Source organism: Heliangelus exortis, chromosome Z (genome assembly GCF_036169615.1).
Source record: "Heliangelus exortis chromosome Z, bHelExo1.hap1, whole genome shotgun sequence".
NCBI lineage: Eukaryota > Metazoa > Chordata > Aves > Apodiformes > Trochilidae > Heliangelus > Heliangelus exortis.
This window is the reverse complement of record NC_092454.1, coordinates 13,311,050-13,336,905: the sequence shown is the minus strand read 5'-3', so window position 1 is coordinate 13,336,905 and position 25,856 is coordinate 13,311,050. Positions and strand designations below refer to the sequence as shown.

The 25,856-nt window shown below is 35.0% G+C and overlaps 1 protein-coding gene across 7 annotated transcripts in view; it reads right to left on the bottom strand.

Annotated features, from left to right (window-relative positions):
- The window catches only part of NIPBL (NIPBL cohesin loading factor), a 147,700-nt gene that overhangs the window by 51,017 nt on the left and 70,827 nt on the right, over positions 1-25,856 (bottom strand). For 3 of the 7 annotated variants that reach the window (XM_071730992.1, XM_071730991.1, XM_071730993.1), the window contains exons 8-10: positions 25,513-25,606; positions 15,560-16,192; positions 1,484-3,037 (exon numbers count right to left, since the gene is read on the bottom strand). In XM_071730992.1, coding sequence (XP_071587093.1) covers positions 1,484-3,037; positions 15,560-16,192; positions 25,513-25,606 — 2,281 coding nt within the window. Of the gene's footprint in view, positions 1-1,483; positions 3,038-5,520; positions 5,552-15,559; positions 16,193-25,512; positions 25,607-25,856 lie in introns of those variants that run through there. The other 4 variants (XM_071730996.1, XM_071730994.1, XM_071730995.1 and 1 more) reach the window with 4 other exon arrangements.

The following is a 25,856-nucleotide window of genomic DNA, read 5'->3' as shown; positions in this document are numbered from 1 at the left end:
CATTTTATGCACATAGAACGGTGTAAATTTGAAATCCAGTCTTTTGAGACTTGACCTGAGTTCCATCAGAAAGTTTTCAGCGTTCCCTATCAAGATCATAAAGGATTCATCTGAAATCTTCACACTAGACTGACAACAAAGATCTCATAATGTTCTTGATCTCATAATTCAAAGATCTCATAATGCTCTTGATACCTCTTACTAGAAATGGAAATTTGCCTTTTCTGAACTTGACAAAGGAAAGGGAAAATGTTCATGTTTCCAAAATAACAAAAAAGAAATTCAACAAGGAGTCTAATATTTCACAAATATATAATCCACATCCTGAATTAAGTGTTTAAGAGTTAATACAAACATGTTAGAGAACAGATGGAACACAATAAATACATGATCCAGATACCAACTCTTCACATGCACACAAACATTTTTTATACATTTCTTTAGTTCTACACCATTTCTTATCAGATTAAATACAAAGAACATTTTCATCTCAAATTAATGTTAAAACTGAACTTCATTCCTAACTCATCCTGTATGCAGCTAAAATCCTCTTCCCTGCCACTTGGTTTCTCTACTTAAGAGACATGACAACAGAATAAACATTTCTATGTAAGAAATTTAAATTCTTCAAATATTAATAACGAACCCTGACCAGTTATAACATCTATTTCACAACATGAAATTATCTATTTCACTATAAAACTAAAGACAAAATTAGAGCACCGAGATGTAAAGCAATCTTATTTTAAAAATGTTAAACTGCAGAAGAGACAATCAGCCTACAAACTATTCTGAATTATTTCCTGTCCATATCACTGATTTGAAAATGTCAGCCAATTGTTTACCAGTTCCTTTCCTCTTCATGCATACAGTGGGCCACAGAGACAATGATACCTGAATTCTCCTAAAACCAGATCCTGCTTGCAAGCTTATTGTCACACAGCTGTGTTCATAGTGTAAAAGAGACAGATGAGACTCCGCATCTGTGTTCAAATCTCATCATGTCAAAACATGCCTTGGAAAAACATTTTAGTTTCAAATAAAAACATAAAAAAATCTTGGGGCTTGTATACTCAGTAATTCCCATCACTCCAGGTATACTGACTGACTTACAGTAGTTCTAGTTCTTATATAGACACACTGAAACCAGTTCAAATCATAAATACAGCAGTTATGTTTCACTGGATAAATTACCTAGGTAAGCTAGATGAAGAGCAGCTTAAGACTATTCAAGTGTTTCCACATTACGTACTTGAGCTGAAGTAAATAAATCATTTCAGGCACCTTGTAGCAAGATTTCCAGTCTAGACAAACCCATAGACAAGTTTCACTTTGTTCCCCAAAACCACCATTATAAGCAAGCACATAAATTACTTAAATGATTGCATTTAATTTCTAACCACAGAAGCAGCAAACCTAAAACCTAAAAGAAAAGGAGGGTAAAAAAACCCCAACTTGATTAATATTAAAAATATAGTCTTACCTTTATTAGATTTGGAGGACTTGTTCTTGTTAGGTTTAAAACAAGAGCCCCTTGATTTATCTTCTCTATCCTTAATAAATTTCTGCACATCATCCAAAGAAAGCTTTTGAAGGACAACTACAGGTTTAGCTCCTTTATTTAGATCTTCAACTAGCCCAATCTTCTCTACTTTGTCCTTCTGTTCACCTCTAAATTCAGTTTTCCGTGACTCCTGAGTTACATTGCCATCTTTATCACGCTTAATTTTTGGAATGACAAAATGTTTCAATGCACCAGATCTTGCCCCCAGCAAATAACTGGGAAACTCCGCCTTATTATCAGCATGTGCTTTATTACTATCTAGTTTACTTTTACTCCCATCTGTCCTTCGTTCATCCTTGCTGTTGGGTGATTTAAAACCAGGCTTATCAAGTCTTGATTTACTAGAATCTCCTTTGCCTTCCTGTTTAATACGAGGGCTGTCAGGCCTTGATTTTGGATCCCCAGAAGAAAATCTTTCCCTTGATTCACCAGACTCATGCCTATGTTTCCTTTCAAATTTCTCAGGTTTTGAACTGTCAGATTTAATACCATGCTTAGAATCATGTTCACTTTTGTTTGAGGATCTCAAATATTCAGGCCTTCTCATTTTGGATGGATCTCCTCTGTATCTCTCTGACTCTGCCCTGTCCTCTGATCTTTGTTTAAGGCTATCATGGTCACGCCTCAGTGCATCAGAAACTGAACGCCCATCAGGCCTTTGTTTTGTTGGATCAGACCTACTTTCAGGTTTTATCCTTGAAGGGTCAGGTTTCACATCTAGTTTATGCCTAGTTATTTCAATTTTCTTATCTGACAATGGTTTACAGGAGTCCCTCCTGTTATCATGTCTATGTTTTGGTGTTTCAGGCCTCCCTTCACTCTTCTGTTTTGGTGTTTCAGGCCTCCCTTCACTCTTCTGTTTTGGTGTTTCAGGCCTCCCTTCACTCTTCTGTTTTGGTGTTTCAGGCCTCTGCCTTATTTCCTGCTTGCCATTATTTTGTTTTCCCTCATTTTGCTTAGTCTCCGTTTGCCTGCTCTCGTTTTGTTTTGATTCTGTCTGTCTGTTTTCATTTTGTTTCACTTCTACTTGTCGGCTTTCATGTTTAGCTTCTAACTGTTTGTTCTCGATGTGTTTGCTTTCCAACCTTCTGCTCTCATTTTGCTGAAATTCCATTTGCCTGTTTTCGTTTTGCTGCATATCCATCTTTTGACCCTCAAAGTCTGTCTTTTTCCTAAAAATCTCAGGATGGTTTTCAGGTTTATATTTAAGAACTCCAACAGTGTCTTCTTGGGGAACACACACAAACCCATCATACTGCTTTATTTCTTCAGGTTTTTTGATGTTGTCCAAATCCTGAGTTATTGTTGCCTGAGAGTCTGCTCTTCCTGCTTGCTGCAGATCGATACTAACCATCAATGCTGGCCTTGCCCCATTTCCTGCAGAACCTGTCTCCTGAGAAGCTCTGTTTCCTCCAGTAGCACCTCCAGCCTCCTGTGGTTTGTTTTCTTGTTTTCGTTTCTTCAGAGGTTTATCTGGAAGTTAAAAAGAAAAATCACAGATTATATATAGAGACCAGTAAATGTCCAGGCAAGAACATCCATTCCCCTCCACTCCCACCCATTAATCCTCCTCATAATGTATATACACATACTGCAAATTCCATTTATCAGCAAAACCAGAATTTCCCTAGCTAATACTTCTTAATGTGTTCAGACTGTCATTCATTACCAGTCCACCACAGGTGCCAATTATTAACTAAAAATAAAACCACCCTCAAAGCATTTGAAATCTAAGTCCCTGTATGATTCCCAAGAGAGCCTTCTAATAAAGCAGCTGCAATACATAAGGACAAAAAACAAACAAACAAACAAACTCTTAAAACCACCAAACTAACCAATTACCCCTGAAGCAGAAGTCTGCAAAGATGAAGTTAAGGTACATCTCCACAGCAACTTTTTGAGAAACACTACTATAAAAGATTTCCTATTGCAGATTCAACTGGCTTTATTACACACACACTAAGCAAGGACCTGCAATGATTAAGACAGAGGTTCTCCCTACTTGGTTCAGTGCATCGATTGGACTTCACAGAAATGTTAACCAGGGAAAATATAAACAACAAACAAAAATAATTAAAATAACTCCAACACACCATGCTTTTATTTGAAGCAATGCAGTACACTAAGAGTTGGAGTCTACATAAGTATTAGTCAAGAGGCCACTACACACTTAAAGGCTTGAGTATTTTCCCTTTGCGACCATTATGCTTTTCATGGATGAAACAAAATCTCCCTTGACAATTTTGTGTAGTGACAAAAGCTTGATTGTGCAATACGCCTTTAAATTTATGCTAAGAATCATTTAGTAGAATACAGAAAATGAGCCAACTATACACCCTGTAATGTGGTAGAATTCACAGAAATGAGAAGTACATGCAAATATAAGAAAAAAAAAATCATGTTCTATTCATTTAAACTACAGCCTATTTATGCTACCAGCATGGTACTCTAAACTAAAAGTAATTTCTGCTGTGAAAACCAAAAAGCCCTACCTGTACTAAGGTTTTTACTCTCACTTCTCAACTAAAATTCTGTAATTTCTCAAAAACCCCAATGACTTTCTTTGTAATGCAGGAACATTACTTTAAATCTAAGGAATTACTAAACATAGGCTGGATATTCTGTTGATTATCTGTTGTCAAAATGTCAAGACCACAATTGTAATACAAGAAAAATAATTTTTTTTGTGCCTGGATTATAGCCAGATGTAATGAGCCAGCTCTCATTTTGAGAGCAATAGAATCAGTGGTAAGGAGGATGCAATCAAGAATTATGGATATAAACTCAAGGGGAAAAAAACCCACCACACCCTCTCAAATTGTAGACGAGAATTTTAACATATGGCTTCTAATTTCTCCTATATTTGTAGAAGATTTTTATTTATAAGAATTAAGACTCTGAAGGATCATGTCCAAAATTAACATTAGAAACAATAACAATTAGTAACATGCTCAATTCCAGTGATGTGGATAGACTTTTTTCCCCATCATTTTTAATTCTCAAATCTAGAAATCCTAGAAGTCAAAATTTATGTACAATATTAATGGCTGGAAGATACTATAGACATATGCAATAAACTCCATGCAGAAACTGGACAACTGCAAACATGGAACTTTCCAGAGTTCAACAAAAAGCTGTAGAAATGTTGGCCAACTTTATGATAGCCATGTGAAGCAAAACAGGTTTGCCAATTAAAGGGTGCAGCTTTTTAGCATGGAGATTTTTGCTTTCACTGTAATACTACTTGGATTTATACAGCAAGTTGTATAGATTATTTCCCAATGGTATTGAGTAAAACAAATATATTTTTTTGCAACCTTCATGTAGTGACAAAAGAAGTTTTCCCCCCTCTAACTAAGCGGTCCTTGACCTCAATGAGTTCCATGGCAGGTCTTAGGAATGGTCATGAATAGAGACTTCCAACAGACTAATATTTAAAAAGAAACAAAAAACAAACAACAACAAACATATACATTAATACACATACACCCACACACATTATCACCTTATTTCTCAGTTAAAACTCTTTAAATTTTTAAACACAAATTAAGAAACTTGTGTTCTTTAGAAAAAGTCAGTCAGCTTTCTTATTTTGTCTCAGAAACATCAGCCACAGTGAAACCACACTGAAAAAGTCCTGTGAAGCTCTGATGGTGAATCTAACAGTAGCCTTTAAGATATTCCTGTTATCAGTTACCTGCCCCATTCCTTTAACTATTCCTCATCAGCTGTAGCAGAAGGGAAGATGCATTCATACTTCCACAAGTTTTCCATTTGATTTTCTAATGCATCACCTAAGGCACTAGTGAAGATGGACTGCACTAACCTACCAGGCTAAACGAGTCAACTAAGAGCCAAGCAAATGTTTCCCTCTGTTACTTATACTATAGGAGCAAGACAGATGGCCAGAAGCTGTGATGCCTTAAACAGCTGTAGCTGGATCAACCAAAACTCACCTTTCTGAGCCCTCATGCTGAAGGCTCCAAGATTAAACAACCAAAACAATTCAAGTAGAACCATTTTTCTCGCTTGAACTTCTGTAACTGACCACGCTCAAAAAGCTGCTGCTCTTCATCCAAAATGTCAAATTGTAAGTTGAGAACATATAAGTAGATGATTGTAGCTCAACTTCGCATACACAGTCCCTCAAATACAAAGCTCTTCTGATGTTCCTTCTTCATTTCTCTTGACAACTGACCACTGATGCTTTAGAAAGATATTATAACCACAACTTGTTGACATTTTATCTGAGAAGAAAGGGATGCCTTCAAAGTTTTCTTTTCCTAAATGGCAAGGTAATTGCAGACAGAGTTACAGATTACTCACAGATTTCTTGATATTTTCCGTGCATTTTGATGTTGATTCTCAGAACTAGATTGACCATGACTGTATTGCCTCTATGGTATTTCTGGACTTCGGACAAAAAAGCTGGCCCAAGTATATCAAATATCAAAGTGAACCAGGACACAAAAGGTAGGATGAGCACACAGTATCATGATCTTCAGTGAACATAATGAAAAAAAAAAAACTCCGAAGAATGAGTGCAAAAACTTAAGTAGCTGTGATAGCTGCAGAAATCTCAAAGATGAAGTAGACCACTGAGCTTCAAGATCTTTGTAAGTTCATGAACTCACTTTGAAATATAAAAAAATAGTAACAGAGAATTAGACAGGTGAGGTGAGAGTAATAATTACCCTCTGAAAACATTTGTCTTCATATCTTCTCTTTTACAATCAAATATATGCAAGATTGTATACATCTGCTTTGTTAATTCATAAGACACAAGACCCCTTAGGGTTTTGACAAATAGAGAACTGAAGAACTTTTACAGTATCTACTCAAATATACTTCATATCCTTCAAGGCATCAGTATCCAGGCTACATCCACTTCATTCCATACACAGTAGAATTTCTCTGTATTGTCAGCATCTAGAACATGGCCAAAATATCAGACTTCTATTTTGCTTTCCAGTCCTGCAGACCTAGTTTCAAAGCTTCTCACAGTTCTGAACATGTAGGCTCACAAGCTCTTTAGACCAATAAAGTGTGATCAGTATCTTTTTACTTCATTCTTTGTAACAGTTTTCGTAACAAAATGAATATGTAGTCACCACAGAAGAGCTTTCTGACTATATTAGGTTTCAGTTATCCAAGTCTGTTGTTTTCAGATTCTTTTCTTTTTAGCAACATTACTCATTCCTCCACCAAGAAAACAGATGTGACTTAGAGGTAACTACATTTTGTTCAATTTCCTGTAACAAATCTGTAACTGTTCAGAGCACGGTGATTCTCATAGGTATACATCCTTTGGGTTTGGCAAATCCACATGGACATTCTCTTTATATTGCAACATGCTTACTCAAAGGAAGTACCTTGGTATGGAAAATAAGATCATAAGGTACCTCATTCTAAAAAGTACACAGGAACCACAAGTCTGAAATGGAAAAAAAGATGCTCTGGATTTCCAAGCAGTTATCTCTCATTTGTCCTCCTATCCTGAAGACATGTTGTGGCCTTGATCTTTGAAAATATCTTTGTGCCAAAATGACGAATACTTTCAGATTTAGAACTTCATTAATTAATATGGAACTTCTGTTCTGGAATAAGAAATCTTCAAATATATTTCTGCTGCAAATGTGAGTAAATCATGATTTGAAGAATACCCATCCTGGAAGTGGTTATGCTTGGATGCTGCTAGAGACAGCAGCTGGATGAAGGGAGCTGTACTTCAGCTGGAGGATCTCCATTCTTCCATTTAACCTGAGGCCTTTCCAAACCAACAGCCACAACACCAACGCAAAACCAGTGATGAAGTCTCTGATGCTACTGGTTTCTTGCAAACCTGGCAATTGTGTTAAATCCCAGACCAAACTATTTCAACGAGGAAGTGTGATTAGGATGATAGCCTAAAAACTTCTAGAACTGCTTGCCCTAGCAAACTGAAATGGGCCTCTTAAAAATACCTCTGAGAAGGTAACAAGTCTAAATAATAAGTATGTGCATTGTTACTAAGCTTTATTTGAGCAGAATTACAGCATCTACTGTTTGGTAGATGTTAAAATCAACCAATTGCTGAATGATCTTGAATAACTTCAAAGACAGAACAGATAAAACTATCACTTCTACAACATCTTGTAAGGGATTCAACTGGATACTTCATATCCAAGATGGTAAACTGTGAATGTACACCCCTTCAGAACCACAAGGAAGACTGACAGTCTAATGTTTAATTCTGGATGAACCATTTTGATGACTCCAGTACAAACTTTTTTTAAAGCATAGCAATTAAGATTTTTATTCTTTAAAGCCTAACATTGGTCAGAGATTACTGGGATACACCTCCACTCCACTTAAAATACCATTTACTTGTATTACGGAAATCAGCAATGAATAAATTTAAAACAAATATACCTGTTCTAAGCAGTTACGACTTATTGCCAATTCTTCCATTTTAAAACAATGTCAGAGACAAATCAGCCAGAGACCAATTAAATGCTTATCTTATGCAAACAGTCAAGATTAGGAATTTTCAACAGGTAACACAAAACTGTGTATCTAAATAACAAATCTGTGTTTACTGACAAGTATTTTCTTAGTTAATTTTCACAGATTTGTTCGAAGTTGACCAACTTTGCCCGGAACCTAAGCCCATCAATCTAACCCAGGTGCAAGGAAGGTTTCAAATTACTTTAATGGTACTGATGGATGATCTCCCAATGGAATGAGGGCAAATATCCATTATCTTTCTACTTCTTCATGAACTTTCAACATTACTGATCAAGAGAGTTTGCTCTCACTTGACCTCCCCGCAAAGCCAAAAGCTAATAAACAAACACTTGAACAACCAGAGAGAATGCTTCCCATCAGTAGAAGAGATTTCCAAAGTACTTGCTTCTCCCCTTTAAGGAGAGACTCAGCAAACACGGGACAAAAAAAAAAAATCTCACTGCTTGCTCTCTCACTTACAGAAAAAAACTAAGAAGTATAGTTATGAACCTGGTATAGGAAGCTTTATAGAAGAGAACGTAATTTTAAAGTCTCTGAAGTAGAGATGAAAGGGCTTCCAGCTGCTGCAATTCAGAGGAAGGGATTTCTGACAATCTGAATAGAAACAGATGCTAATTTTCAGCAGTCCATTCTTTATCAAGCTTCTAGGCAAAAAGGAAAGTCCCACAGGAGAGATGCCCACACTCATTGAGGACAAAACACAAAAAGACTACAGGAGTCTTTGACATGTCTTAAAGAGTACAGTAGACTCCAGAATCTTTATTTTCCTAAAGTTGTGGGGTTTTTTTCCTAAATATGACAATAATGTTATCAGCATACCTGGAGAGTTAAATGTGATCTTATGATATTTTCTACTTAAGAATGTCTAGGAAGCCATTATTCCCTGTCAAATATAGCAATCAAAAGGAAGTATTACGCTAGAAAAGAACAAGAATTTAACTCCAGAAAAGCATATTCAAGCTTCTGTACTTGTTTAGAAATTGGAAACCGTAACTCAGCCTTCCTGAATTTAATACTGCTTTTACAAACAATTTGATTTTAATTTATTTATGAGATATATTTTTCCTGTTGCAAATGCTGAGTTTTATCCACATGATTGCTTTAAGAATCATAATTTCTTAAACTCAATTGTTAATGTACCTGAGCAAAACATGAAGTGCAATTATGTTGAAATACACAATGCAGCACCTAATTTCACAAGAAAAAAGCAAAACACTAACAGTAAACTTAATGAAAACTACTTATTTTACATGTCACTTAAAAATTAAGATATCCAACTCATTTGTAGAAACAGCTAACATTAGAAATAATCAATGACTTTGAAATCTCCCTTCCAGATGTTGATTTCATACTGACAACATACCTCACACTCAAAAACATCTTCAGCTAATTAGATTAACTAACATTTATACTTCATGATGATGAAAAAAATCTGTGCCGCCTTAGGTTGATGTCAGAGTGAATTTAGTGACTACGAGCTATAGAAATGCTGGGATTAAACTCTTGACAAGATTTCAAATTTTGTATGCCATTTCTTTATCAAGACTTAAAACCATTCAAGATTTTAGAACAAAATAAGGATCTTATTGGTTAAGTAATATTGAAAGTCATCCCATCCATCTAACATGTATAATTAAGAGAACACATTACATGCAATTTAAATTTAATTCTCTAATCTTAATTTATGCTACAAATTAAAAAATAGACCTGATTAAACTGTGAGGTTTTAGTTATTTTCTATACCAGCTGAAGAGAGGTTTCTGCACTACCTTATGTAACCTGGGATAAATGAGGAATTTTATTTGATGTTACACAAGAGCACCAAGATAACAGAAATACCATTCAAAAAATATGCCTTTGCAGATTTTTTTCTTCTGGCAATCAGTACTTAATTCTTCATAAAAAATATTAAAGAAAGTAATTTTTCCTAGACAGCTGAAAACATTGTACCACTTAATTGCTATTTCTCTTGTTAGAAGAGGAATTTCTTCCCCTTATTTTTCTTAATACATGTCTGAACAGACACCCAAATAATTCCACCCTCTCATCTATAGAACTGGAGGTTGCAAAACTGCTTTACCTGGAGAAACCACATGAGGTGCCAGGCTCATCCATTAAGTCACATGAAATCCAGACCTAACAAAAGCTTTTATACACAAAGTACATGATACCTAATTCTAACATTCTCCTCCTATGTGGAGACACAATTGTTTATGTTTTACACTGTGTCATTCATCTTGTGGTATTAGTGACTATATATTATTATACAAATGACTACACTTGTAGCTCCATTTTTAAGGGAATAAACCCCCTATAACATAGTTTTGAAATTAATACTAGTCTACTGGCTATAATTAGACATTCTGTCATTTCATTAATTGGCTACAAAAATTAAACATAAATAAACAATTAATTCTTAATAGTGTTCTTCTATTAGCTTCTTCTTTGGGGAACTTTTGGGGGAAATGGGTCATGAGACGAAAGGGAGAGGAGATGGATAAGAACTTAAAAGGTAAGAGTAAAAAGTTACTTACCTACAACTGTAGTTTTGAGAGTTTTGCTCCGGCAGATTCACACTCTTGGGATGTGTGTCTCTGCTGCTATGGGCTTGGAACGAACTAAAAAAAGAAGGGCCCACAGCAGGCATCCAAATGCCCCCTAACTGATCCAATTATTGCAAATAAAGTTATTACAGCTTCACTTCTTCCTAATTCAAAGAATCCACAGTAAGATTCCAAAGAACTGGGTGAAACAGAACCTCAGAGGTAAAATATATAGGGAAAAAAACAGAGATAGGAGTAGGCTTGTTTCATTTTAAAAATGCTTCTAATGCTTTTAAGTTTTTATTTTTAAATATTAGCCTCTCAGTAAAATGGTTAGTGATTAATGATTTCATTATTCTTTCCACAAAATCCACAGAACTTTTTCAAGTAAAAGTATAATTCCTTAATCTATTAAAATAGATACATTACATAAAAGTGTCTTTGAAGTAGCGTAAAACCTAACAGTGAAAACACAGTACTATGCATGGAGGGCTAAAATTGAAATATAACAAATCTTAATGAAATAAAAACCAAAAGCAATTTGGAAAAGAGTATCAGAGAAAAGATGGGTTACTTTCTGTTTTTCATGGTTATCCTACCTTTTCACCTTCCTAGAAGACTAGAGTTCCTTTTAACATTAGTATCTTAAATATTTTTTTTTTTTGTTCACGGTATTTGGGACTTTTAGAAAAGCATGAAAGATTTGGAGGTATAACCCTTGAACCCTTGAACTTGAAAATTAATTAAGTAGCAGCTCCATCTTGAAGAACATGAAGAACTTAATATAACATTCTAGGAAAGGTTTTAGAGCAAAAGTAACTGGCTAACTTTGACCTACTCTACTATACATAAATACAATCTCCTATCTGAACACAGGCAAGAACAAAAATTAACGCAAAGAACTAAGGTTACCAAACTGAAATTTCTCCCTAAACAGCCACTGCCCCTCAACCAAGGAAAAAATGTTTCTGAGAAGAACAGAAATTCCTAGGATGTATTTTTCTAAAACTCAAAAAGATTTCTTGTAATTTCTCTGAGCAGTCAGCTGCAAAAAGTGAAAAAAGCACAACCAGTTAAGTGACCAAAATAGGCTCAGAATATGGACCGCTATGTGTTTTCATAAGTATTCAATAGCATAAAGTAGCACAGGAAATGTGACAGTGATTAGAAGAGATGAATTTGAGTGCAAAGCTTTGTTACCTTTCTAAACAGAGTATTTCATCTAAATCAGTGCACCTAAGCAGAGGATGGTTCAGTTGTTGACTACTGCAGAAAAAGATAATGCCATTCTGTATCAGCCTTTCCTAATAACTTTTTCAAACTCAGATAATCCGAGTCTTGATAAAAACTATCTGTAATACTACATATGCTTTCAAAAGAAAAGATACGATCTAGTACTGATTGACAGCTTGAATCTGATGAGGGTATAGAGGCCACTGTGAGGAGGGAAGGGGAACTGAAGACCTGAGGTATAGACTTAATTATTTGTTCTGAGTCTATTAAACACAATAGATGTAGCAAAATGTAACTTCTGGTGTCAAGTGCCTTGATCTGCAAAATCTCCAACTAGTCTTTTCACTAAAAGGTACAGAAAAGTTAGTGCAAAATTAATCAATAAAGAGAGACCTCCCTGATGGAAAAAGTAGGAAGAGGAGATGGACTCTCATCCATCTCCACAGAGAACAAGGACAAAACAGACTTTTTCTGACTCTGTGCCCCTCTACCATGATGAAAAGACAACATAATGCACTTATTCCAAGACCTAAACAGACAGAAGGTTAGAATTATAAAACCGGAGATCTAGACAGTGCTCAGATAGGAGCCAAAAGGTTGTTGATATTGTTGATATGCTTATGCATATCTGATAATTGTTAGGTCAAATCTGCCAGAGTTGCATCAAGCAAAATCATGAAAATCAGGTTTTAGTAAGATACATTGCTTTTCAAAGAAGGTACTTGTGCAAAATCCTGTGTTAGTTCCACCTCTGAAACAGAAACTGCCTGCCACTTTTGAGAGACTTTGTTTTGTAAAAGCTAAATATTTTACTGGTTTTGATAGAAATAATGATTTATTACATAAAGTATTAATTTATTGCATAAAGTAGTAATTACCAAAGGGCTACAATCCCCAGTTCCCACCTGCACCAAACGATACAAAAAGACCTCCACATTTTGAAAAAAATGCCTTTGGCAAGTGGAACAGTTGTACAACTTTTACCCAGAATGCTCTTAAAGAAATCTCTGCCTTTCCTCTGCAATAAAGAGTTGCAAGACTACTACTTGTTCCAAGCTGAGAAAGAATGTATCATACCCAAATATGCCCTAGTTGTTTTAGTTGTTAAAAAGAAACAGTATGAAAACCTTTGATGAATATTACTACAGAGATTTCACATCAAAACCAGAAGGACAGAAGAGACCACAATCAAAACTTGCAAGCATACTCAAGCATACATTACAAGTAATGTAATACACAAAAATGTGTGCACAGGAAACGTAGTGGGAGTGCAGTATTTTCCCACGTCTCGATCAAAAAAGCAGCAAAGATCCTTTCATGCATATTTTAGCATGTGCTAGTAAGTTCTCTACACTTGCTATTGTAAACCACATACTATCACTATGCCCTCCTGTTCTAATTACACAACGTACTCGCAATGAATGTGATCTGAAGGTATAGCATATGTACTAAAATTCACAAATGCCTTTTTTTCTTTAATGCATAAATACAGTAAGCAGCTTCACAAAAATTAATTACATATTTAGGAGTTACTGGCAATATATCTAAGAGATGTATTCCCACCGTACAACAGAGGAAGCTTCTGCCTGCAGTCACACCAAGCATTTCTAAAGAGGATAGTGCCAGAGTGTAACAACTTGTAGACATGTACAAGCCTACAAGCAACAGCCAAGCCATTACCAAGACACCAGGAAGCGTGTTTCTCCGAGGTGACAGCTTTTCAGGAAATCTTTTGCAAGACTGCCAAAAAATCCATCTACTCAGTAGTATTCATTCATGGCTGAAAGTTCCTCAGGCAAAGTGAAAAGAGGTGCCGTCTAGAACAGGGGCAACTTAGAATAAATGGTTATTTGTCCCAGCGTAAGGCAATAAAACTTGAACATGATGTGTAGCAATTTCAGGAACGCAGGAAGAACTGAGACCTGCCAAAGGATGCAGGTAGAAGGGAAGCTCAAGGCTGTGAAGATGCGCACTGAGCAGTGGTAAAGGGCAGAGATCATGTTCTGTAAAAATAACTTATTTCCCCAAAAGAAACAAATCAGAGTCTGTTCATGGTTATGCGATTATATGGAAAACAAAGTTTAAAACTAATGCTCAACATTTCCAGAATGTTTGGAGGAAAGGGAAAGTCTGTTTTAGTCTAGCTCTTGTTGAAGGCTGCTGTGCACCATCAGAAATACACTGTTTTTCCAGATGCTTCTCAGATAAATCATGTTGAAGATTCTATTTGAAGTGTGTTGATATAAAGGTATTTTAAGTATTATGAGACAAACCACAAGCTCTCCACCAGTAAAATTTAAAATTAGTAGATGAAATTTAAGCAAACTTACAAATTCCCCATTTCATTAAAGACAGTAGAAAACTCTCGACTTGAGCACAAATATTCCACATATATGCAAAACCAGCACTTCCTAAAAAGACTTGATTTAGTTAGCAAATAAGAAATATCTGAGAAGTCAAACCTCTCAGCAACTGCAATAACCACTATTACAAACACGCACATAAACACACACTCTCTCCCTCTCTTCCTTCCCTTCCCCTTCCCAGCATCTTTAAAAAGAGAAAAATCTTTTAATAGAGGGAGAATTTTTCCTCTCTCTACTGGTTAAAAACTCAAACTGTACGTAAATTCAGTTGTGCATCCATTTAAGTATGTCCAAAATTCACCATTTGCACTTAGGAACTTCCAAAATAAAAACGTGCACCATTTACCACTCGACAAATTCTTTCCTGCAAGTATATTAAGTTAGCATCATACGATGAAAGATTTTTTTCTTAGAAATTAAGTACAGTGAAGATGAAGTGTTTTAAAAATACTTATTTTAACCTTTCACTATCTATTTATAAAATACAACTTAACTTAAAAATCTATATGTGGAATGTGGATCTATTTTTGAGACCTCTGAAGCCTAAGACTTTCAAACCACTTAACAAAAAACCAAAACAGAATACCCCAAGAGAATATTCAATGAAATCAGTTAACCTGATTCAATGAAATCAGAAAACCGGTATAGCTACACAACTAAAGAGAAAACATTTCAGAGTCTCACCTCCCACCACATATATATATATATATATGCGCGCTAATATTCTAAAACTTGTAATTCCTATGTAATAATGAATATCCAGTTGAACGAACACTGAAGACAGCACAGTTATATATATATTACCATTACTCTTGCCTTTAAAAGGACAGATGTGATTTTAACCTACCACTTCCTTCATATTAGGTTCAAACAGGGACACAAAAAAATAAAAAAGGGATAAAAGCTTTCTTAAATTAGAAAACACGAGAAGTTAATTAAGAATTAAACTATCAAAATGTACTACAAATTTACTACAGATTTTGACTTATGGTATTCCTAGGATTTTAGAAACTGTAAGTAACATGAATTATACTTCATTCAGTCTCATGATTCAAAAGAAATGAAAGAAGTTTAAAAAAATTTTGAAACATAAGAACTACACTTTCCATCCATTAGGACCCCAAATAAAGAATACCAATTACCAAAAATATGCACATGTGAGAGAGTACAGTTCATTGTTGGAGGGGAATGGAGATGAATGTCGCAGAAAAACCTACACTGAGTAAACAGAGTTGAACTATGTGACAACGACAGGAAGTTTTATATATATATATATATGGGTTTGATATGCATATATATATATTTATATAATATATATAGTGTATACACACACACAATCCTTTTACCTTTATCTTGCACTTCTTTTGAAAATCGCTCCCTTTCAATAGCTGATTCACGTTCTATCCGCTCAATTTCAGCCAATGCATCCAATTCTACTTCATCATATGACGTTATAGCTCCTTGTTGCGAAACCTGTTGCTGTGTCTGTACCACAGGAGTTTGAGGTTGTTTTGCAGCAACTGAAGTGTTCTGTTGTAAAACAGGCACTTGTTGTGCCTGAAGGAAAGCTGTCTGTTCATGCTGCGGCAAACACTGAGCAGCGTTTAGTGGGCGGTTAACATCCTGTGGAGTAACGGGTGTTTTAGAAGTCTGTCCTGGGTACTGCACATTAAAAGGAATATCACCCTCTGACACACTGCTGTTTTCCAAACCAGAAAGCATATCATCCTGCTGGTCCATATCCGAAGATCTTACACGAGACAGTCTTAATGTAAGCTTAGTGGAGTCCTTGGAAGGAGAACTAATGATATCATACATTGCAGCTTTTTCAGTCTGGTCTTTTTCATCCTTGCCTAACTTCATTTTCTTTTGTTTCTTTTGCTTTCTTTCTGGAGAATCTAACAATATGTCTGGGGGAACATCTCTAGGTGATGAATAAGGTGGAGGCTGAGATTGTTGGATTAAAGGTTGTCTTGATCCTAGAATAATAATTCAGAAAAACTGAACAGTTATGTTGTTTCATGTTTATATAAAAACACACTAAATATAACCTAAATAATTTTAATGTGTATTTCTATATATGTGTTCGCAAAAAGGTTGAAATAAGACTGGTAGGAAGCACACGATTTCTAGATCAAGATGTAATGCAGACAGCTGCAGTCTTATTTCCGAGGCATTTTATCATTTACTGCAAGTAGAGAAGGGGCCATTTCAGAAAAGATGGAACAAAAAAAAAAAAAAAAAAAAAACCACCACCAAAAAGGAGTAAATTAAAATAATACCTGCAGGTTCAGAATATCAGCTATTAGAGCATGGTCAATAAAAGCAAGCTGACTACAGAAAAAGGAAAGATCAAAAAGCTTCTTAGTGAGGTTCAGTGATGAAGATTTAATTATCAGTGTATAGGCATTAGCCATTTCAGCCACACATTTTACATTAAAAAATATATATTAAAACATTAAAAATCTCTAACTTTGATTATGACAGTTAATTCTAAACTATCTTCTTATTTTTATTTTATGTAAACTTATTCAAACCTCATCCTCTCATCACGATTTACAAAACACTAATTATGTTTGGGCATTTTTTGATCATTCCTTGCCTGATTCCCCCCTCTTTTTTTCTTTTTTCTTTTTCCAAACATAAATTTTTTATTTTTACATGAACTCATTTCATGCTCTGAATGTATCTAGAGAAGTTTTTAAAATATGACTATTTTATTTAAAAGCATTCTACAATTAATCACATTTAACTTTTTTGTTAACCAGCTCCCCATAAATGTTAGCCTAAAAAAACCCTTAAAAAACAGAGAAGCTTTTTATACTTTTCCAGGTATAATTTTGAACTACGTTTTTTGGAATAAAAAGGACTAGTGGTGTGAGGAATAAACCCAAAAAACAACCCCAGGAAAAAGGCCCAATAGGGTAAGCCTCCTCTTGTTAAACCAAAAATTTATCTGATTCCAATCATTCACTAGAGAATACTAATCTTCAGAAAGCAGTGACTGAGATTATCAGTAGTCATTCTGGTTGATGTCATCATAGGTCAGTACATGGGACAACAATTAAATACTAATTGGAATACAGGATTCCATGTGCTTCATTTAAGACACATCACAAAGAATAAAGCTTTTCTACAGCTTATTCTACAGCTTTAATTTCTGCCAGGTATTTTAAGAAATATTAAGCAATGTACTGACCTGTAAATTAAAAAAAAGAATCGATACTTCTAACAAGGCTTCAATTCACATGAAAGGTGTGACTTCATTGATGATGTTTTTGTGTGTACTACTTACTTTCTCTCCCTAGCATGTTCTGTAAGAAGTTCTATAACTTCATTATGCAGACAACACAGTATGGTGTCTACATGGACATGTATGTATGGACTTATCTTACCCCTTTCTTGACCATCAGCAATAACCCAATATTCTGCCAATAACTTCCACAATGTTGGGAAGCCCATTTTTGATTCTCAAGATCTTTCCACTATGCTTCTCCTCCTTAAATCAGACATAACACTCAACTACTAGTACTGAAGTTCTGGCTACACTATCTGAAGATCTCTCAGAGCCTTTAAGCTCAGATTTCCTATTCTTGTGATGCTCCCCCTTCCCAATTACTGTCTGGTAAACGACAAGACTGTCTTAGTGTAATTTATACCAGAAATCATTAGGTACTTTTTTTATTTTATGGTAATGACTACCATTCAGGAAACACGAGCTGCATTTTCATTTCTTACAATACTAAATGCAACTCTAAACTTTTCCAAGAGATCTTACTGGTATCTTACTCTTGAATTATCTCTTAAAGGAATACTTTTGAAGTTGAAGCAAAAGAACATTTACTGGTTTTCACAGTTACACTTCAAATAAAGGATACAGATTTGAAACTCCCCTGTCCTAAATTCTTAAGCAAATATGACAAGATTATTCTGATTTGGTATTAATTTGGTATTTTTCATGATGAACCAACAGGTACCATGATTCGTTTTATTCCTGGGTAGACTTGAGGAGGTCAGAAGGATTTCAGTGCATTCCATTGAGCATATTTACAATACAGTAAATGAGTAAACAACAGTAAAGTTTTTCCTCTCCGAGGCAGCACTACGAATAGGTATTTGAAAATATCTTGATGAAGGAAATTCCTGAAAGGTGTTGATAATAAGTCCATTAAGCTGCATTTTAAGAGTTCTTGTTTTGGCAATAACTTCACATATGTCTGAGATGTATAATGATGGTGAAGCCTCTGGCAACAATGAGGTGTAGAAACTACAATGCCTATCTTACTGAGGTGAAAAGAAATTGAAAAAGATGAAGCTTTCGGGAAAGGTTTCATTCTACCACAGACATTAGCATTTTTTAAAAAGTATTACACCTTGAATATGAACCACATTCTCTTGGATGCTTAGACTTAAAGCAAAACATCACCATGTTACACACTGAGAGTTTTGCCCATTACTGTTGAAGTTAGTCTCAAATATTTCTCATGGCAGAAGGCTTGAGCCTTTATAGTCTAAGAACAAATCTCTTACAAGATTTGTTGATAGCAGAAGAAATATTATTGTGGAAACAATAAAGATAAAAAGGCATTATCTTTTTACTGAACCAGCCAAAACCCCAAGGTTGAGGACTTTCATACAAAATGCTATCAGTGTAGTAAATCACATAATGATCTTCAGAAATAACCGTTGGGAATGAATCTAATCTGATAATTTTATTTTCAAATAGAAAAACATGTAGGCAGCCCTTGAGCCTAAATCTAGGTCTCTAGGGTAATTCAAGATAAAAAAATCTGACTTTCTGTAGTTCATCTTCCATAGTACCAGTAACAGAACTTTGTGTAGTCACTTTTCTTACGACAAAAATGTGTAAAACTTGTGAGATAAAGAGATGCTCCACTGATCTGGAATGATCATTGTATCATTACTGAACAGAGTACTGATGGTGAACCAGGTAACACCAAATTTAGCTGAGTAGCAGGTAACATCAACAGGAAATAAGGCCTCTACAAAGTACAAATACAGCCATCAATACCTCTAATATTTTTCAGTAACAGTTATCCTGACCACCCATGATAGTCCTGAGAATGACTCTCTATATTAATTAATATTCCTACTGATTCCTATTGGCAGATTGCACTGAGTATGGAAAAAGTGTTATCAACTGTTGTAGCAATTTGTAAACACATTTTCCTCTATGACTCCTGACTGATTTCTTATCAAATCCTTCATAATGCAAGCAACAATAAAATGCATTGCATTGACAGAGACAAAGCCTTCTTAAAAATACAAAGTTTCAAAACCACTTACTGTTTTTGTTTACCCCTGGAATGACTTCACTTCCTCATTGTGCATCAGTAAACTTGGTTACCAAACAAGCTTCTGTTCAGTGGACTGCACACATCACTGTTATCTTCATCTTATGTTTTTTGTTTGTACACTTCCTAATCACACCACAGTACTCACATATTATTTAAGCCTTCATGACACTTCCTCTGATCATCTCTGAACATCTTAAGAGAAAAGACCACCTGCCTTTCAGAGCTGATGCACCAAAGTCACACTACCAATCACATGCCTAAATACAACTATTAAGATTACTAGGAACTTAGGATTCAGATATTTTACAGAATATTAGAGAATTATTGGCTTTCCACCTGCACAAAAACTTTGAAAGGGTCACTCAAAATAGCATCTTCATATTCCTTAAATTGCCTTGCAGGCAAAAGTTCCAGATGTTGACAGAAAATCTTTCACCCATTCCTGTATTTGTTCGCCTAATCATGAAAGATGAAAAAAACTGCTAGTGAACAAATGATGACTGAGTGAGGCCTAACACTCGGTTCATAGCATACTGGAAAGAAAGAAACTTCAAGAAGGTTCAAATGCTGTGCCTTTCCAACCCATAGCAAAGTGATCCTTGAGAAGCCAGGAACACTAGTTAAGTGGGTACCGAACTGTTGTACAAACCTGGACGCAGCATTCCAGACTTTTTACCGGAAGCCTTTGGAAAAAAAGGCTTTAATCAATGTACACATTTTATATCTGTGTTATTAGACTTCACACCTGAGAAACTACAGTTTAAGTTCTTAAAGACAGAAGCTGGAGAAGGAGAACGAATCAGAGCATTCATATGGCATTCATACTGATGTTTGGAATGGAAAAGTTAAGAACCTGGTGATGACAGAACCTGAGGAAACTACTATTGTGAAAACACTTCAAGAGACTGAAGTTACAATCTGTGAACTGATGTGTCTTATTTTTTTCATTGTATGCGGTCCTATTTACCACGTTCACATAAACAGAATGTTTTAATGAAAATGTGATTATACAAATATACTCCTCTGGCAGACTCAAAAAAGGAAAAGCAGTCTCTTAAGAAGGATGGTAAAGGATTGCCCACATTATTATACATAGCCTGTATTAAGTACAGACTAGAAGAACAGTTTCTTTGTAAGGACTGAAATAAAGAGGTAGTATTTGAAAGTGAATTTGATAAGTATTTACCAAATAAAAACAATTTTATTTCATATAGCAGCTGGTCTTGTGGGTAAAGAGCATTGAGTGTCATGTCTGGACTTCATAATGACTTTCTATATAGATTCTCATACCAATTTCACTAACAACCTGAGGAAATATGATCTAGACAAAAATACTGTGAGACTGCAGCCCAGCCTATTGCAAAACTGTAGCATTCACAGACTACCATTGGTTCTTGGTACAAACAGATGAAATAGGTGAACAATTAGGTAAACAAGTAAAGCTTTCCAGAACATTGTCTTACGAATGACAGTTTAAAATATCTGTCATTAATAACTTCTTGCATGTGGGAATTAAGACTATTTTTTTAATTTAAAGATCACAACAGGTTTTGGTGTTAAGGCTTTGAGAGAAAGGCCTAGAACAACTTTTAAAAGTTCTTTTAAAAAAAGAAAAAAAAAGTTATTTTAAAAGTTGTTCTAGGCCTCTCTCTCAAAGCCTTAACACCGATCAAAAATGACAATTTTCTGACTAAATTTTTGGAACAAAAGAGGAATCACAGATGCGATTATTCAGCGGTGAAACACCAATTTTAAACATATGACAGGAAAAAGATAAGCTCTACAGACAGACAGCAGTATGTTTAAAGTAACTTGCAATATTACTCTAAGTTATGAGTAAAGAGTAGCTATATTCTCACACAACAGTAGTACCATAGAGTTGTCTGTGGCACTTTTCTAACTATTCATCCTTCTTAAGTCTTCGAATAGGTTTGTACCTATGACTTAGGGCAGTAGAACATCACAACAAATACAGATCAATTGAATTAAGATAAAAACAAAGATTATTAGAAGTACAAAAATCATGACTTATGTAAAGATGGTAGAAAGATGCCTGTGCTGTTAAGTCTGTAGAAGATTAATTAGTGCAAGACACGATAATGTTCTTGATATGTTAATGATTACCATAAAAAAAGGACATGAATTGCTTTATCTTGCCCAAGGGAAAGAAGTCAAGAAGTGTCATGCCTAAGTTCAACAAAAATTATTCAGGCTAAGCATTAAGAGAAAAGTTCTCTAATACTAAAAATCAGAACAGGCTGCATGGCAAGAGTAAGGGAATTCCATTTCTTACATTGTAAAAGTAAAAATGGATGCGAATTATTGTGAGTGACACTGGAAGAGGTGATCCAACATGAGAGTAAGATAGAAAGCCCTCAAGTCCTTTCCCAACACTTTTTCTAAAATTATAGAACCTTACTCTGACAATCTTCTCCAGAGATAAAGAAATTTTTCCTTTTTATTAGACTTATTACTGTAACTGACAATGTTGACATTAATTTTCAAAGAGCCTAACTTAATTTAAAATTCAAACTTTAAGGAACAGCATATGAGACAGACAAAATAAAATATGTCTGCAAGATTTTTAGGGGCAGATGATATTCACTTTCTACATAGTCTTCCAGTAGTTTTCAGAGAGAAGTCCCACCACTTTCTCCAGAGCTTCAAACATCTCACGAAAAATTCAACTGTATCTGTTCTAACTTAGAATTGATGTATTCAGAAGCATCCTTACATAAAAAAAATCTAAAATTTAGAGAAAGTAACAAGAATAAATGTTTATTTTGGCCCTGTCCAAAAAAAAAAATCTTTGAAGGAGGAAGGATGATGTGACAATTTTTCTTATCAAGTACCTATGAGAGTAACTGAAGTCTCTACTTCAAGAATATTTGAGAATATTCCTATTTCTACTTAAAACCTATTATGCATTCAGAGATCAAGTGTTGAGAAATCACTCTGAAGCTGTTCTATAAAACTCTAAGAAAATAAAAGCAGTCTTTCCAAACTATTTAGAAAATCATTAAATATCTGTTAACAGTTCCTGGAGGGAATACAATTTATTTCTGTAAAAGAGTGGAAAATTACGTAGTTTTTAAAGGTCATTGTTGGCCTTACAGATGTCTTCCCAGGAGTTAAGAGAACTGTATGGAAGCAGAACTGTAAATTGTAAGAACACATCTCTTTAAACAAAAAGACTAAACATTGTGGAAAGCTTTCCATTATTAAAGCAAAAATAAAATAAATTAAAATAAATAAAATAAAATAATTTTTTTAAAAAATCTAAATTTCTAGAGACATGGGAAAGCAGAACAAATGGATAAAGAATTTTTATCTTGCATACCAGTACCCACAGTGTATTTTATGAGAGCAACAAAAGAAAAATATTCACTGTTAATTCTTTACAGATTAATGTAAATTAATTTTTTAAGAAAGCAGTTGTGGTAGCAGATGATAGCATGAAAGCAGAGTCATTCTGTCTAAAAATATAAAATTCACGTTAAAAAATAAAGTATAAAGTACATGCTAGAACTTCTGGATTAAATTTCAGCAGAAGTGCAGATTTCTGTATTGCAGAGATTTATGTAACAGGGACATTTTACTCCACAGAGCAAATAATCCATCAAAATAACAAATATAACTTCTACCATCTCTCAAATATTTTCCTGAGTTACAAATAAAATGTCTTCTTCCCCATACATATTCTCTCAGCCAGAGAGATACAATTCAAGACTTTGCAAGCATATTCTCCAAGGCTCCAAAAGTCCTTGTTATTTCCATGCCAAAAGTACAGAAATGCAGTTTGTATCTGTATCTTCATTAATTGCCACAAGCTTCTAAGTTAGAAAGCTTAGATATTACAACACCCCTCCTGAACTCTCTTTAGTGATGACATCTACTGCCATTCCTTTTGTCCCAAACAAACAACAAAGTATTTTGCTACCTTTCTTTACCAAAGTTTGTGACCTGTCAACCAAACTTACAAGGGCTAATAAAAGTAACAGGAAATTCACCACAAATATTTGCTGCTCGTTAATCACTGGAAACTTTATCAGCACAACTTTTACTCCAAATCATAGGCCAAAAACTGTCAGGTGCCCCACATTCTAAATAACACTGCTACTACCCACACTTCTTTCACACATTTCTAAAATACTAGATTATTAGAAGTAAATGTCTAATAAGATTCTTTCAGCATCAAGAACTGGTTCTATCAATCAGAGTTCATTAATCTCTTTCAGAAATCATTAGTAACATTAGTAGAAGGCATTATCATTAGTAACAGTATTTCACTTCTGTGCTTTATCAATGCGAAAAGTAAAGCTAATATAAAACTCAGGTAAATAAATCAAAAAGCTCCTCCTGCACTTTTTCAGCCCCTCCAATACTGAAACTTTACAATCTGAACTGTTTTCAGGATCAGATTTTGTTCAGAAAGAGTATGAGAAGGTACCCCATCAAAACTGGGTTCTGAGGCAGCCAGCTGAAGCAGCACAACTTAAACCAAAAATAACTGAAATATTTTTCTAGCTGAGTGGAAGTGGCTCAGATTCAAGATGTTTTTAAACTGATTATCTTGACAAGGAGAGACACATAACCATATTTAGTCCTTGCCATTTACACGCATCTTACAGCAAGTCTTGTCTAGAAGACTCCCTGAAATACTAATACTGCTGGCAGGATACACACATACTTCTCACTTGCCACTCCATAAACCCTTCTTCTGTCACTGTTTAACACAGTAAATACCTACAGAAGATGAACCACAGAGATCATTTAGCAGTCACAGGACCATAGAATAATTCTGTTAAGAAGGGACTTCAGGGGGCCTTTAGCCCATCCTCATGCTCAAATTATGGTGAGCAAGGCCAAATCATACAGGGTTTTACCTGGTATGATTATAAAAAATCCCAAGGGTAGAAAATGCACAGATTCCCTGGAACTTTTAAAAATGCTCAGCTGTCCTGACAGTGCATAAGTTTTGCATCAGAACTAGTCAGAACTTCCCATTTCAATTTAACTACATTGTACCTCACCCTACCTTCTCAACTCTGAAAAGCCTGACTCAAATCTCCCTGATAATCTCCTCATAGGTACATGAAGGCTGCTCTAAGGCCCACCTCTGCCAAAGACACTGCTTATGCAAGCAGCACAAGACCAATAACCTTCCCTTCTTTGTGCTCTCCTCCATATCCTGTTCTTTCTAATCACCTAATTGACCATTCAGAAAGACAAATTTGTTTCAGGGCTGAAGAGAAAAAAGCACAGTTGCACCCTTATTTTATTGCCATGCAAATATACAAGCACTGAAAAAGTGAATCAGCAAGACTATGCCCAAAGCCCTACTTTGCTAAGTCTCATGTATCTCAGTCATTGCTTCTTAGGGATAATATTAAAAACAGTGGTATGCAGTCCAGATTTTAGCATAAAGTATTACTTTGAGCAGGTTTTTTTCTGTTCCCTCTCGACTGACTGTTAGTTTACCCTATTCCTTCTCCACGGCTAACGTTTTCAGGCTTTAATTATGCTGTATGTATTGAGTTCACTAAATTACTTTTCATTTAATGTTCTTAAAACTTCATGATTGCAACTAAGCCAAGTATTGTATATTAAAATACTTTTGAGCTGGTTAAGAGTCCAATACTCGTAATGCTGCCTTTAAACCATTTCTTATGTAAAGCAACTGAAACCATACTCATAAAGAATTTAGTCCTCATACTGGAAAGGATTTTAAATCCTTCTGTCCTCCGTGAATTTGAGCTTTGTTTTGAATGATGATTAGTCAATTTTAAGATGTTCAGAAATTTCTTCTGGGTCAGGGCTCAAAATAAATTCGTATCCAAAAAATAAGTTTGTATCCAAAACAATGACATGAACTCTATCACGATTTGAATACAGAAGTCAGGAGTAACTAAATACCTCTTTCAACTTTCTGTTTTTTAGATCTGGGAGAAAAATACACTGATATATGACTGCTAGACTACCTTTAAGGGTTCCATCACTTCCAGCGGGAGAGCAGACTGATTGTGGTGACCTCAAGGAAAAAGATGCAGCATTCCTTATTGAAGGATCGCCATCCTAAGGTGACAAAGATAAAAATTATTATTACAAACATAACCCTTGATAAAGACTGTAATTAGTACATATGCCAATGTCACGTCTAGTATTTCATGGAACACTGGGAAAATATTCATTTACATAAAAATCTTTGTAATTTAGACTGATATATTAGAATATCATACAGACATATTCCAAAGTACAATCAGCTCTAAGAAGAACATATAAGCAGAGAATGCACACAAAAATAAATCTATAAACATATATTCTA